A 14,084-nucleotide genomic window follows, 5' to 3' on the forward strand; every position below is an offset into this window, starting at 1 on the left:
ATCATCACCCCCGACGGAGAGCACAGGGAGTACTGCTCCCCGACGGTTTTTCCACCACAAAAATGGTGGGGCCCACCTCTGAAAATATTAAAAAAATAAAAAAATAAAAACCCTTCCCATCACCACCCCTAGACCCCCTTGTTTTTTGTGGTGGTAAGCCATCGGGGAGCACAAACGACGGGGTCGCAGATCCGGACTCAATTTTAATAAAGGACAAAGTAGACATTACATATTAAAACTTAACGGATACTTAACACCATTATAAGAAAAGAGGGCAACAGTAATTTCGTAAAGAACATGGTTTTTTTAGTAATAAAATCAAACTACATGGGAGCAACAATAATTATCCCAAGAAATTATCAAAATTATTTTGGGTTACGTCTCTTTTGGAAGACTCTACACTCTTGTGTAGGTCTGTTGCTAGATTCAGATAGATTTCAGGACTTCTCCAAGGTTTTTCGGACGAAGCCAGTGACAGGTCAAAACTCTGAAAATCTGAATTGGAGCCAATGAAAACATGCTCAGAAAAAGAGGGGGGAAAATCAGATGTTATAAGTTGATTATTTCTTCTACTTTTTCTTCTTTCGTAAAATAATTTCTTGCTTGAGGATGCGATGAGACATTTCACCCACCGAAAAACATAAAAATAAAAAGAAAAGAAAAGGTCGTATACGAAGAGAGAATATTCGTTCTCCTACCTCATAAATAAAATTGAATTCCTTATGCAACCCCATATTGCAAGCTGATGCCTCAAATATGATACAAAGATGACTCTTAAAGCCAAATTCATCAATCAATAGTAAAAGAAATCCTTCAAACCCACCTGCCAACAATCTAAGCAATCACAAAAGCTTAACTGCTACATTAAGTCTACCAAACATGCCGTTTGAATCTATGTGAAGACCCTTCTGGCAAGAACCCACCCTACCTTGCTTCAGTCATGCGCATAACCATCAAGCAATACATATCAGACTATCGGATCGCAATTTCACTTGACGGACATGCACATTTAATGCGCATGACTGAAGCTTTTTCGCCCTATTGAAAACATTATTGGATGGGCTGGCTGCTGGGACAGTTCTAGAGTTTGAACTATCACATAAACAGGGATGGGTTGTTTAATAATGCAGACCCCACAATCCATGGGACACCTCTTTCATTTTCCGATAAGACCACAAGGAATCCGTAGGGGACCAACAGCATCAAATAATTGAGGGAAGCAAAAGGAAACATGTAAGCTTCTAAAACTTGATGGGGGAGGATTATAAATCATGTATTCCATCGTACAAGTTTGAGATATGAAAACACATAGATTACAGTAACTTATCTTCTTGTTCATGTATGGTGAGAATGAGAAGATCCCACAGTCAGAAAATTTATGAATCAGCTGGCTTGCTTGTTCCATGTTTACAGGCGGGGGGGCCTTGGTTTTGTTTTTTCAATTCATTACCAGCAACGAGAAAAAATGCAGTATGCCTGGAAGTTTGTTGGGGGGGGGGGGGGGAACATGTTAGTTCATAGGTAAAGGAGAACAAAAGAAGACTGAAATAAAGACTGAAAAAGCAAATAAGAGGATGAATCAAATGAAGTGAATTCAGAGATGCCTGAAAAAATTAATCATTTTTATTTTGGAATCTGCATCAATCTGTGGGATGCTGTCCAGTGCCTGTTGCATGTGATATAACCACCTCTCTGCCGCTTTATGTGTGACTGGGAAAGGCCGGTGGCGACCAATCAGTGCAGGATGACCTGTCAGGACCCAAAAAATATAAAATCCATCCATTATGTTTGACCATATCTTCAATAATGCTATTGTATACTACAATTCCACTTCATGTCAGCAAACTAACTATGATACAAATGGATCTGTTGCATATAACTATATTACTTGATAAAAACAGACTACCAACCATAGAAAATGGAAAACCTAGGTGGAAAACTGGAAAATTTTGAAGAAACTAGGGACTTTTTTGTGCAAGTATCAACATGAAGTTTCGACAGGTTTTAAGGAGTATTTTAGGGTGGGACTTTGCATTTAAGCTAATTAAAGTATAGAGAACACATTGCCTGTATTTTGCTAAAAAAATCAATGCAGATATGTCATTTAATGTACATAATATCAATGTAGAGTTGTCTGAGAAGTACATTATAAACTTAACTACTTAAGTACATAACATTCAATATATAATTTCTAACTTCAAAACATCAAATACAAAGTAACTGATAATAAAAGGAAAGTACAACTCAGTGCCAAGAGGAGTGCCTCGGTGGATCCATCATGTGAGCCGAGTAGTACTATGCATGTAACATCCTCTCCTCCAACCAACAAACATAGACATCCCATGACATTTTATGCCTATGGTTATCAAAATAATCGACAATTGTAACTTTATAAGTTTGGTTATCAATATGCTTAAGATAACCAGTCTGAAAGAATACGCAATTTGGATAGGGAAGTCTTGATGGAGGGGGTATTTGGAGAAACATGAAATAAACAAAAAAATTGAAAATACGGGAAAGCTATGAAACTTGCAGGAAAAAGTCCTAGGTTTCCACGAAATTTCTCAGGTTTCCATTAAATTTCCCATGTTTCCCACGAAATTTGGGAATTTTTTTTCTCATGAACCAGCTGGTCTTGCCAGGTTGAACCAAGTTTCGACGAAATTTTGACAGTTTCGATCAAAACTTGGGATTTTTTTCCGGTCCCGTAGTTTTTTGTTTCGAGGTTCCCAAAATGGAAAATTTCGTTTGCAAGTTTCAACAGAATTTTGTCCTATGCCACCAACATTCATGTACATGCAGAAGGATGTAACACAAATTAGTCATTAACTACTCAGATCATAGTTCAAAAAATTACACTGACCCAACTTGAATCAGTGAACATATGAATTGAGAACTCACAAGAATCACTTTTTCCTGTAGGAATAGATTGAGGGAACGAGAAAAAGGTACTCAAAAGGTTTTTTGTTCTTTTCCTTTTCTTAGTGTCTAGATTCTAGAGCGAGTTAAATTGTTAACCAATAAACTCAGCAACTCAAATGCATATATAATTACACATGCAATTGGAAAACCAGTTACACTTTCTAGTTAAGAGAGAAAAAATACAAATGGTAAATGTTTCATCCTGCATGCCACTTTCCCTTTGGTTGATCACTCCATGCAAAAGCAAAGCAAGATTGCAACAGATATCACAAAATACATGCAGATTGCCCATTATTTGTTCTCTTTTTCCTCCTCCCTTTTCCTCTGAGTTTCCTACTCTTATTTCCATCCCCTTTAAAACTTCATCCCAACCCCCACGAGAGCGTGGGTGTGCAGATCCCAAATATTTCAGCCTTATTTTCTTCATGGAGCAACACAGGACTGTGTAGTTTGGCCTGGACTACCCTGGTTAGCCAGACCCCATTTTTCCACTGTGGTTCAGCACATGCCATGACCAACTAGCCTCTTCGCTAGGTTCACCATTCATTAAACAGTCAGGTCTGGGATAGGCAAATCAAAAAGACTTTTGTATGTTTTGTATGGTCAGTTGAGTTGGGTTAACCTGATGCTGCTCCAGCACAGGCCTAGCCCAAACTTGCCCAACCTGGGCTCAGGTTTTGGAGCACTAACTGAAGTTTGGATTGGGCTTACATTCTTTACCAAGCCTAAGCCAAGCCCCACCATAAATATCACAACACATGTAAGGTAGAAATTGTTTGGTACAAGAGGGGGGGGGGGGGAATGTACATGTGTACGTCACAGTTGGTACAATGTAATCATGTATTTTTATCTGTACATGACATATAGTCTATGATTCAGGGAGGAAAAAGAGAGGACATTACATTTCAATTGGATTGTGGAGTCCAGACTGCTTGAGCTTGACATGAACATAACCCATGCAGCGAAGCTAGAGTGTCCTCCTTTGTCAACAGAAAGTTCTGCCAAGGTTGAATAAAAATTCCGGTTTTCTAAAGGGAAAACTTGATGCAGCAGACAAGATCTGTGGTAAAAAATTTACTAGAACCAACCACAAGAAAGGCTGGTTCACTTAGCCAATTGGTAAACCAACCCATTCTTAAATAGGCCATAGGGCAATATGGCCAACCAGCCTTAAGCTGAGCCAGCCAATGGGGCTGGGAGTTCTTGGGTCTCTCAAACCCCAGAATCGTAAGGATTCTATGGTCATTTTTCTACGTCATTCTTTAAAGGAAGCAGCAACCAAATGGACATCCAAATTGGGGACCAAATATGATTACAACTTTGACAAGGATAAGAATCAACCGCAATTCTAGAAGACTGGAGGATCTTTATTTTGTTTCCATTTTCTGTTTTAGAACAAGTAAAGTAGAGTTGCTATTCTAGTTATTTATAGTTTATTGATTCCCACAAAGTAAGTGATGCCAGTGTACTACTTTGGCCAGAAAAAACCCAGATGGGTATCCAAACCAAGATGAACCAAGTCCTAAGCATGTTCTGGTTCACAAGGATATTTGGAATATATATTATTTGGGAAAATACGTAACCTTTATTAATGGACAGAAGGACTAAGAATAATAAGAGTAAGCAAGAAAACCCAGGCTACCCACCATAAGGTGATTGGGAGGAACCAAAAGGCCTTGACGGCAGAAAGAAAGATCCTTGAATAAACACAAGAGAGGCCTACATGCAAGGAAGAGAACAGCAGCAGCAGCAGATTTCTTGGCCATTAAGATCGCTATAGAAGAGGAGAGTTGGAGTTGGCTTCCAACATCACAGAACACAATCACTTATAAGTCTATTAGCCTATGTCAACTTTAAGACTGATGTGGACTCAAACTTGAAATCCAATAAAAGGAACATAACTTAAATAAAAACCATTCCTTCAACCAAGCTGGAATCCAAAAAACTAAACCTAAAAAACCAACTTGAAAACAGAATTAAAATAACCAAAACATACTAGGCCACACTAGGCCGGCCTTTCTTGGTGTTCCCCCCGTGGTATGTCTTCAATACTGCATCAAATTAAAGAGAACAGTCTGAAGGCTAGGACTCTCAATTAGAGGCAGCAGGATCAGATCGGATAGAAACCCAAATTAAAGCTTCTATACTGACCCCTGCACATAGCCATCTCATGACAGTTTTGGATGCTAGATGTTGGAGGAATTTTTGGCAACAAAAACGAAAAACAGACTCAAGATTTAGCCCAGGAACCTGGGCTAAATCTTGAGCTTAGGTCTTTCGCTTTTAGAGTCCATATTGGACTCTTCCTATTCAGTTTTTTGGATTCAATTGTAAGTATACACCTACGCTATAAATAGAAAGAGGGTTTATTGGAGTTCTCAATTGATTGAGGCTCCTCTCAATCCAAAACCTTCTTCTTCTTCTTCCTCTGTTTTCCGCAACTGTTCTTCAACCTCTGTTGTGTTTCTTTGAGTCTATGCCATAAGTAACATGGTATCAGAGGCAGAGGGACCCAAGGAGTCCTGCGATCTATCTCCTCTCATCTCCATCAGTTTTGACTTCTCTCTACAGAAAATAGAAGCATCAAAGGACTGGTGGAACTTATTTAAAGCTGCAATTCAGGGGAGCAAGACCTTATGCTGGTTTATGGAAATTTTATTGATGAAGTAAGAAGTTTCTAAACAACTTCTCTTTCTGGTGGAGTTCTCTGCAGCTTCTGAATTTTTGAGGTAACCTTTTGTTTGGACTTGGCAAAGGAGCCATAGTTTATTTGGCCTGAGATTTATATCTTTCTTGGGAAATTTTCTGTGATTGAAACTGATTCTCAAAAGTTGCTTGTTTCTGTGGTGGATTATCTCTATTCTTTAAAGAAATTTGGGCAAGTTATTAGTTACTATCCTAGTTTCAGCGGTACCCCTATTGTGCTCCATGTTGTGATTATGTTAGAAGTTTTCTGAAAATAAATTTTGGCCGAAATCCTTTTGAGAAGAAATTCTAGTATGCAACATATTTTTTTGAGAAAATTCTGATATGTTATGATTTGATTGAGCAATTGTTGAGTGTTGCCAGTTTCTATATCTATTAAAGTGTTTTTAACTAGATCATCATGTCTGAATCTAAGAATTCTATTACTGAAATTATGACATCCACATCCCATCAGATTTCTGAACAAATGCTTAAAGGGGCTACTAATTTTTATCAATGGAAAAAGATAGTTCAAGTTGTGTTGAACAGTTGTGGGCAACAAGATTATCTGACTAAGTCCACTAAAATGATACATGGAAGACTATAGATGCCCAAATTTTAGGGCAGCTGTTGAGCTTTATGGAGAAAAATATTGTTGACTTAGTTACACATATTGACCATGGTTGTCAAGGCGGCAAGGCAACCAAAGCGATTGGGCTCCATCTAGGCAATTAAGCGACAAACCGGCGCCTAGGCAGCAATAAGGCGACAAAGCGGTTGGGTCAAAATTTTTCAATACAACTAGTTTCTATAATAAGCTAAACAAATATTCAATAGTCACATTCATCCAAAAAAAAAAGCATTCAAGAATCATAATTATGAAAAATTATTAAAAAAAAAGAACACAAACATAAGTTTATCTCATCAAACCATGGTTGATAGGTCACTTAATTGCATTAATATTATATCAAATCCTTTGTATTTTAATGAAACTAATTGGTTGTTTTATTTGGATTTATATTATATGGATATATTAGAGCGTTTGGATATCAAGTCCAGAAAAAGAGTAGTTTAAAACCACATCATCACATTTTTAAATCAAATCAAAGAACCAGACCCAATTAAGATGGAGGATTTGATTATGTCCAAAGCTAGAGATTTGATTTTGTCCAAATCAAAAGGATTTTCGTGAAGTATCTTAATTCAACAAACAAATATTTTGTTCTCTCTTGCGATCGGACATCTAAGGAAGAAGCTGAATTGGAAAGTGACTAAATTAGAAACCACTACATTCGCAAGAAGGATAATGGAAACAATCAAATAGGCATGGAAGAAGAATAGAAACAATCAAATGGGCAAGGAGAAAGAAAGGAAACAACTAAATTGGGAAGAATTGCATTGTTAGAGAGAACAATGGAAATGACAGAATTGGAAAGAATATAGAATTGACAGGAAACCTCTATAAGAAGGAAGGCATTTTCAGAGACTGATTATCACAAGCTACAACAAGAGGAAGCCACAGTTCTGAGGAAGAGAGGACACAAAGTTTTCTATTTTCATTTCTTTATTTTTCTTTCCCATGTCTAGCTAATTCTATCTTTCAATCAAGATTAATAGAATTTTGATTTTCGACAATTGTGAGACTCCGGGTATTAGTTTTCTTTAATTCTCAAGTATTTATACATTTTCCATGTTTATTATGTTATTGGATTAATCCTTAGACAAGAGGTCTATTGTTTGATGATTAATTCAATACTTAGTCAATTAGAATAACTATTTATTATTCTCATATAAGTGACAAAATAGCATCCTCGAATGGGTAATCAATGCCCTAGAGAGTTTGCTATGAGAATGTATGTTCTAGTTTAAATAAACAAGGCTTTTCCGAGTTTATTAACTAGAGATTGGGTCTTTCATTTTTTATGCGATTAATACACATAACTCAGAGGACAGACGAAGGTTATGTTTATTAATTAGGGAATAACTCAAAGGACAGAACCGAAGGTTATCCAAAAAGTAGGGAAAGATTGGTTGTTAGAGGACTGATCCTCAATGACCATAACCGATCTACCTGAAATTAAAGTTTTTGTTTTTGAGTCAATGATCAATTGAGAGAATCAATACTAAAATTAAATCTTGATTGACAGTTTTTATTATTCTGATTTTTTTGTTAACTATTGCATCTGTTTATTTATTTTATTCATTATTTAGTTTCTTAATTCAAAACCCCCCAATTTTTATCAAGGAATAAATCTTCACCAATTTCTGCAGATTCGACCCTACTCACTGCTATTACAAATTCAATTGAGAGAAAGAATATCTTTGGTGGATTCGACACCCATCAATGGTTGTCAAAGCGTCCACTTAGGCATTTACTGATTCATTGATACTTGATGTTGAGTATGACTTATGCTTCACATTCTGTTGCCGACGAGCACGGGGTCCCGGCGGGGGTGTGGGGGTAGCGGGCAAAAAAATAGGTTCTATGTCACTTTGGACCTTGGAGTTCCTTTGCAAATTGGGCGTCAATTAAGCGGTTCAAAACAAAGCGGTTGAAAAACAGTTTTGCCGCCTAGGCGGACGCTTTGACAACTATAATATTGACACAGTGAAGGATTTATAGTACTACCTAAATATGTTGTATTATGGGCACAATAATCTTTCTCGCCTTTATGAGGTTGCACAAGACTTCTATAGGGCTGATAGGAAGGGCAGATCTGTGACTCAATATTTTGCAAATTATAAGAAAATGTATAAAGAGTTAAATTCAATTATACCCATCTCTTGAATGTTGTTGAGATGCAAAATCAGCGGGAACAACTTGCAGTCATGGGATTTTTGGGAGGACTTGCAAAAGAATTTGAATCGGTTAGAGCACAAAAGGATATGCTCAAGTATATGGTGTGAACTATTTGGATACTTTTTCTCCCGTTGCAAAGTTTACTTCTATTCAGATCCTGATCTCTTTAGCTGCTACATATTATTGGCCCCTGTTCCAGCTGAATGTGAAGAATGCTTTCCTCAACGGGGATCTCTCTAAAGAAGTATATATGGAGCAACCTCTAGGGTTTGTTGCTCCGGGTGGAGAATTGTTTGGTATGTCATTTGTAGAAATCACTATATGGACTAAAACAGTCCCCACATGCATGGTTTGGCCAATTTCAGTTGTGACAAAGTTTGGTTTGTCTCGATTCGAGAGTGATCACTCTGTATTCTACCGTCAGTCTGGTACAAGAAGGATATTCTTAGTTGTGTATGTGGATGATATAATCATTATTGGAGATGATTTAGCTGGTATTGATGCATTGAAGACTTACCTACAGAAACAACTCTAAACCAAAGATTTGGGAAAACCTAAGTATTTTTTGGGGATAGAAGTGGAATCTAATAAGGGAACTATTTTGTCCCAACGAAAATACATGATTGACTTACTATTTGAAACAGATATGCTTGGCTCAAAGCTTTTGGATACTCTGATGGATCCAAATATAAAACTGATGCTTGAAGATGGAGGGGCCCTTGAAGATCCAAAGAAGTATCAAAGGTTGGTTGGAAAGTTAAACTATTTAGTTGTGACTCGACCTGACATTGATTTTCCAATCACTGTTGTGAGTCAATTTTTATCAAGCCCTCGTATCACTCGTTGGGATGCAATCGTGCACATACTAAGATATCTTACGAAAACTCCTGCACATGGGCTTCTCTATACAAATCATGGTCATAAGATGATTGAAGGATTTACTTATGCATATTGGGGTGGTGCACCGAATGACAAAAAGTCTAATACAGGCTATTGTACCTTTGTTGGAGGAAATCTTATGTCTTGGAAAAGTAAGAAGCAAACAGTATTTGCTCGATCTAATACAGAATCTGAGTGCCAGGCCATTTCACTTATCACTTGTGAACTAATGTGGATCAAACAGTTCTTGGGTGAGCTTGGCTTTAGTCATGAGTCTCTTATGTCTCTGTGATGTGACAATCAGGCATCTATTCACGTAGCATCAAATCCTGTCTTTCACAAGCGTACAAAGCATATAGAAGTTGACTGCCATGTTGTTCGAGAGAAGCTTCTACAGGGACTGATCTCCACTCATCTTATACAAACTAGTCAACAACTGGCTGACTTATTTACAAAATCTTTGTGGACAGGAAGAGTGAGGTATATTTGTAACAAGCTGGGAATGTTTGATATTTATTATCCAGCTTGAGGGGTAGAGTTGGAGTGTATTTTGGGCAACATTAACAAAAAAAGACTCGAGACTTAGCCCAGGCACTAAATCTCGAGCTTAGGTCTTTCGCTTTTAGAGTCCATATTGGACTCTTCCTTTTCAGTTTTTTGAATTCGATTGGAAGTATACACCTACGCTATAAATAGAGAGATGGTTTATTGGAGTTCCTCAATCGATTGAGGCTCCTCTCAATCCAAAACCTTCTTCTTCTTCTTCTTCCTCTGTTTTCTGCAACTGCTCTTCTTCAACCTCTGTTGTGTTTCTTTGAATCTATGCCATGATTAACACTAGGAAATTAGAGGACTGAAGGAAAACTCTGCTTGATGGTACAAAAACCTGGCTCTGATGAAAATATAAAGAAAATGGAAGGCCCAAGAAAGTTGAGTTGCACCCAATGTAATAAGTAGCTGAGAATCACCTTCAACAACCATGTACCTCCAAAGTCCCAACACTGCCTAAAGTCACTCCCAAGAATACTTCATAATATATATTTAAGAGCATGTAGAAACACCAAATCAGGTGAAACATAAATAGTACAAACATGATAATATAGTCTTATCAAATGTAGCACCCACTATGGCCAGAAAAAATACAAAACATTCAGCCTCTCCCATCTAGTCATTCCAACTAGGGAATCTCAGGTGTCATAGTGCTAAGGGAATAGTGGACCAGAGGAAATAACTTTACCTCTAGAAGAGGTTATCTGGCATGTCCAGCATAGACATTGATACCAATCATAAGGTTATCCTCAGATCGGTGCAAAGGTGCTGACAAAATTTGGCTTATCCAAATTTCCCATAGCAGCAAATAGAACATGGTTCAACCATCTAATAAACCTACAGTATGACTTCTCAAAAGTCAGCATCGTGAAAGTTTCCCAACGAAAAGCAATAATAGGCAAGATGCAATCTTTAAAGGTCCCAAATCAGCAAACAAGAGACAAGGCAACCATCTAATAGAGTTCAAGTATACCTTTTGGAGATGCTAGGACTTGGCTGAGGTACAAATGGACAACCTTGCACAGGGATACCACACAAAAGTGTTTGTGATGCAGATGCATTATGTAAAGGGGCTGGTTTTCAATGTAATAGGCCACTATGGCCCAAATTGTAGGGTATTAAGCCAGCCTACAGGTTGCTTTTATTAGGACCTAGTTCATTTTTAAGCTGTTTTTCATTACTTCAATTGAACTAGTTCTATTTGGTTCAGTTTAACCTGTGCAAGTCATTGATCTTAAAGTGTTTTAGTGTTTTAGTGTTTGGAGTCAGATTCTATAAGTCCAGTATTGTTTTGAGTTTTGCTTGCTTTATTTTTTTGCTTTCCTTGTCAATCTAGGCTACCTTACTAGTTAAGTATCAAGTTAAGCTTTTTCATTTTAGAGTAGTTAGTCTACTCTTGAGTCGTCTATATAAGTGTTCAAGGGAGGCTCACATTGTAGATGAATTTTATAAACAAAGTCACTGCTACTGCTGTCTTCTTATGTTTGAAATTTCTTGTGATCCCCTTGTGTAACGAAGGTATGTTAGAGTTTGAACCAATCAATCCATCCTCCCTGGAGGTTATTTTCTGTAATCCTTAATATGAAGAGCCCTGAATGGCTATAACCACATAAGAGTATGCTAAGCCTAGAGCTTCTCAACTGCTGTATTTGTATAGTAATCCAAACCTGTCAAAGGAAAGGGTTTAACTGCTGTACCTACTAAGGGCCTAAAGCTCTTAAACCAAGAGTCAGTTTTACCAATGCTAAGGGAAAAGAGTTTTGTGGGGGAGGGCAGGGGGGTTGGGAGTAAATAGAGTCTTGGATTTTTACAGAAATTGGAAAGAGTGATGTTTGATGAAGAAACATAACAGCTACAGCGTCCAGTACGGAACATGTTACATGCTTGGTTTAGTTGTTTAATGGTAGCAAAATGGTGGGGTTTATACCAGGTAAAATGGACCTTAAAGGCCAGTTGATGGATAGAAAATATCAAAGGGCGTAGGCAAAAGTCTTAGTGATGGTTTAAGTAGGCTATAATTGGGTCAAGTTAGACATGTGGGTGAAAGAATTTCAGGGTCTACCAAATCTGCACAGCATTCGCAGGGCTATAAGAATCACAAACAGATTGACTTGAAACTTCACATCTTTAGGAGGTTTAAAGTACCTTCAGGAGGTTAAAGTAAGCACCATAGTTTGAAGCCACTGAATAAACAATTCTACCAAAAATTGAAAACCCATTGCATTATCATTTAGAATCTCCATTCGAGCTTTGCCATACAAACTCCAGTTCTAAATCAAAACTACATCTGTACAAACTGGTATCCCCACAAAAATTTTTGCAAGAATTTCCCAAAGACATGTTGGATTCATTTCGATGGATCACTAAAAACCCCCTGTTAACAAACAATTATAACATACAAATTCACTAGACTCAAGTTATTCAAGAAATAACACTATAGAGGAATAACTGTACACCTTGTTTTGCCAATTGTCCATGTATATTATTTAATTTCTCATTCCATTCCTCCACCAACCTGTCAACCTTTTTCATCAATTTTTCTTCGAAGGGAAAAGGATATCTAGAAAGGTTTAGAGGAACATGATAGGAAATTAAATAAGTGCACAGTTGACACCATTTTGCCTCTCTGCTAGCAGCTCCAGGGGGCCCGGGAGTGTAATCTGTATCTTCCTTGGACTAATTGTATGTACTTAAAATTTACTGTTCAGTTTCTAGAAGAAAGTAAACATGTAAATTTTGAATTAAAATAAATAGCAGACCTCAAATAGATGCCAAATGAAACTATCACCAAAACTGCCATTTCTAACATAAAGGACAATTTTATAGGCAATTAATTGATTTAGAAAAGGAAAAGCCAGAAAGATACTGATGGCTCCTAAACAAGGCGTGAACCGCAATAACAAATGTTCTCCAGAAATGAAATTCATAAATAACAAGGTTCTCCAACTACAAAGGCAAAGAAGTGAGTTCCTTCAAAGTCGAAAAGAAATGAAGTCAAATGAAAAAAATAAGCAAAGAACACTCACCCTAAGAACCAAACTAGAAGTGGCAAAACAAGTATGAAGATTCCATGAAATTTCATCTTCTTAAGTAGAACCGCCAGAAGACCAAGCTTCAGTAAGGTTAACAAGGCTAGATGGGATGGCACAGGATGATATTTCAAGCCATCCCAAATTGCAAGACACATGCTAAGGTATAGGACAATGAGAACAGTTTCACGTATCAGATACAAGAAACCTGGGCTGACCTTTCTTTGTTTACAAAAAAGATTCGTCATAATTGAATTCAAATAACTTCACTCAACCACTTTAAATGTCCAGTTCTTGAAAGCATCACCAAGTTGCTTTTACCAGACTACCAAAACAAATAGAAAAAAGAACGTATACAGAAACATGAAATCTAGAACTACCTTTCCTCTGAGAATAAAGAGGAGGACCTCCCATTCTTTGTACAAAAAATTCATACTGATTCTGAATTGCGTCTTCCTTATTAGAGTTTGCAAATATCAAACGAAACCACTCCTCTTCCTCATCATCGTAAACCCTTTTCATTCAAAATTTCACCAAGAATGAGCATACATAGAGTAAGCGATGAAACAAGATCCATCCTGTGAAAGAAAGAGAGACAAACCTGTTGTAGAAATTGGTAGAGAGATCAATGAAGGTTTGAAGTCCAAGTTTCTCAAATAAATTTGTGTTATCGATTGCAAAGGCATCGTTGGGATCAACTCCGCTCCATTCAGAGGCTTTCTGCTGAAGAGACTGCATCTTTGGCTTTCTCAGTATGTGACAACTGACAAACCACGCGACTGGTTTATTATACCTTGAAGGCTTGAACTACCTCGTTGGCGGCGCGTGGAAATCACGCAAGCTCTCGTGGTTGGTTGGTTCTTCCTCTGACCTCTCACTTCACAGAGACTCGAAACAGTAAAAAGCTTTCCCGAGAATTTCGCGGCAAATCCACAACCTCGAAATCTATGGGCGGAATCAATTCTTTTTAATTAAAGTTTCGTTTTCTATGGGCAGAATCGGGTGTATCGTATCATATCGTTTTTTATTTCTAAATTCCATAAAATAGTTGCATACCACACCATGTCGACACCATGTGGGCATTGGGCAACATGTCAACAACAAAGACATGAAAGTGGATGCTGGGCAATTATGCGATCATGTGGTGGTACTTCTAATTAGGGGGATAAATGGACAGGATTCAGATCGGATAGTGGTATATCCATATCCGCATTCTATTA

General features: G+C 37.6%; 1 protein-coding gene across 1 annotated transcript; it reads right to left on the reverse strand.

The window, feature by feature from the left end:
• Positions 1-278: 278 nt before the first annotated feature.
• GLB3 (hemoglobin 3) lies at positions 279-13,790 on the reverse strand. The gene is made up of 4 exons (XM_089141266.1): positions 13,466-13,790; positions 13,245-13,378; positions 1,605-1,749; positions 279-1,476 (listed from the first exon to the last, which is right to left on the reverse strand). Exons 1-4 carry the CDS (start codon positions 13,600-13,602, stop codon positions 1,377-1,379), a joined length of 516 nt encoding a protein of 171 aa, XP_088997392.1. The 5' UTR covers positions 13,603-13,790; the 3' UTR covers positions 279-1,376.
• Between the last annotated feature and the right edge of the window lie 294 nt (positions 13,791-14,084).

Source organism: Hakea prostrata, unplaced genomic scaffold (genome assembly GCF_041222555.1).
Source record: "Hakea prostrata isolate BN-2017 unplaced genomic scaffold, UWA_Hpros_2 contig_15, whole genome shotgun sequence".
NCBI lineage: Eukaryota > Viridiplantae > Streptophyta > Magnoliopsida > Proteales > Proteaceae > Hakea > Hakea prostrata.

Coding starts and splice junctions, on each gene's coding strand:
- GLB3 (XM_089141266.1), bottom strand. CDS start 13,602: ATGCAGTCTCTTCAGCAGAAAGCCTCTGAATGGAGCGGAGTTGATCCC. Junction 13,379..13,465: donor TCTACCAATTTCTACAACAG/GTTTGTCTCTCT, acceptor TTGAATGAAAAG/GGTTTACGATGATGAGGAAG. Junction 1,477..1,604: donor AAAATGATTAATTTTTTCAG/GCATCTCTGAAT, acceptor ACAAACTTCCAG/GCATACTGCATTTTTTCTCG.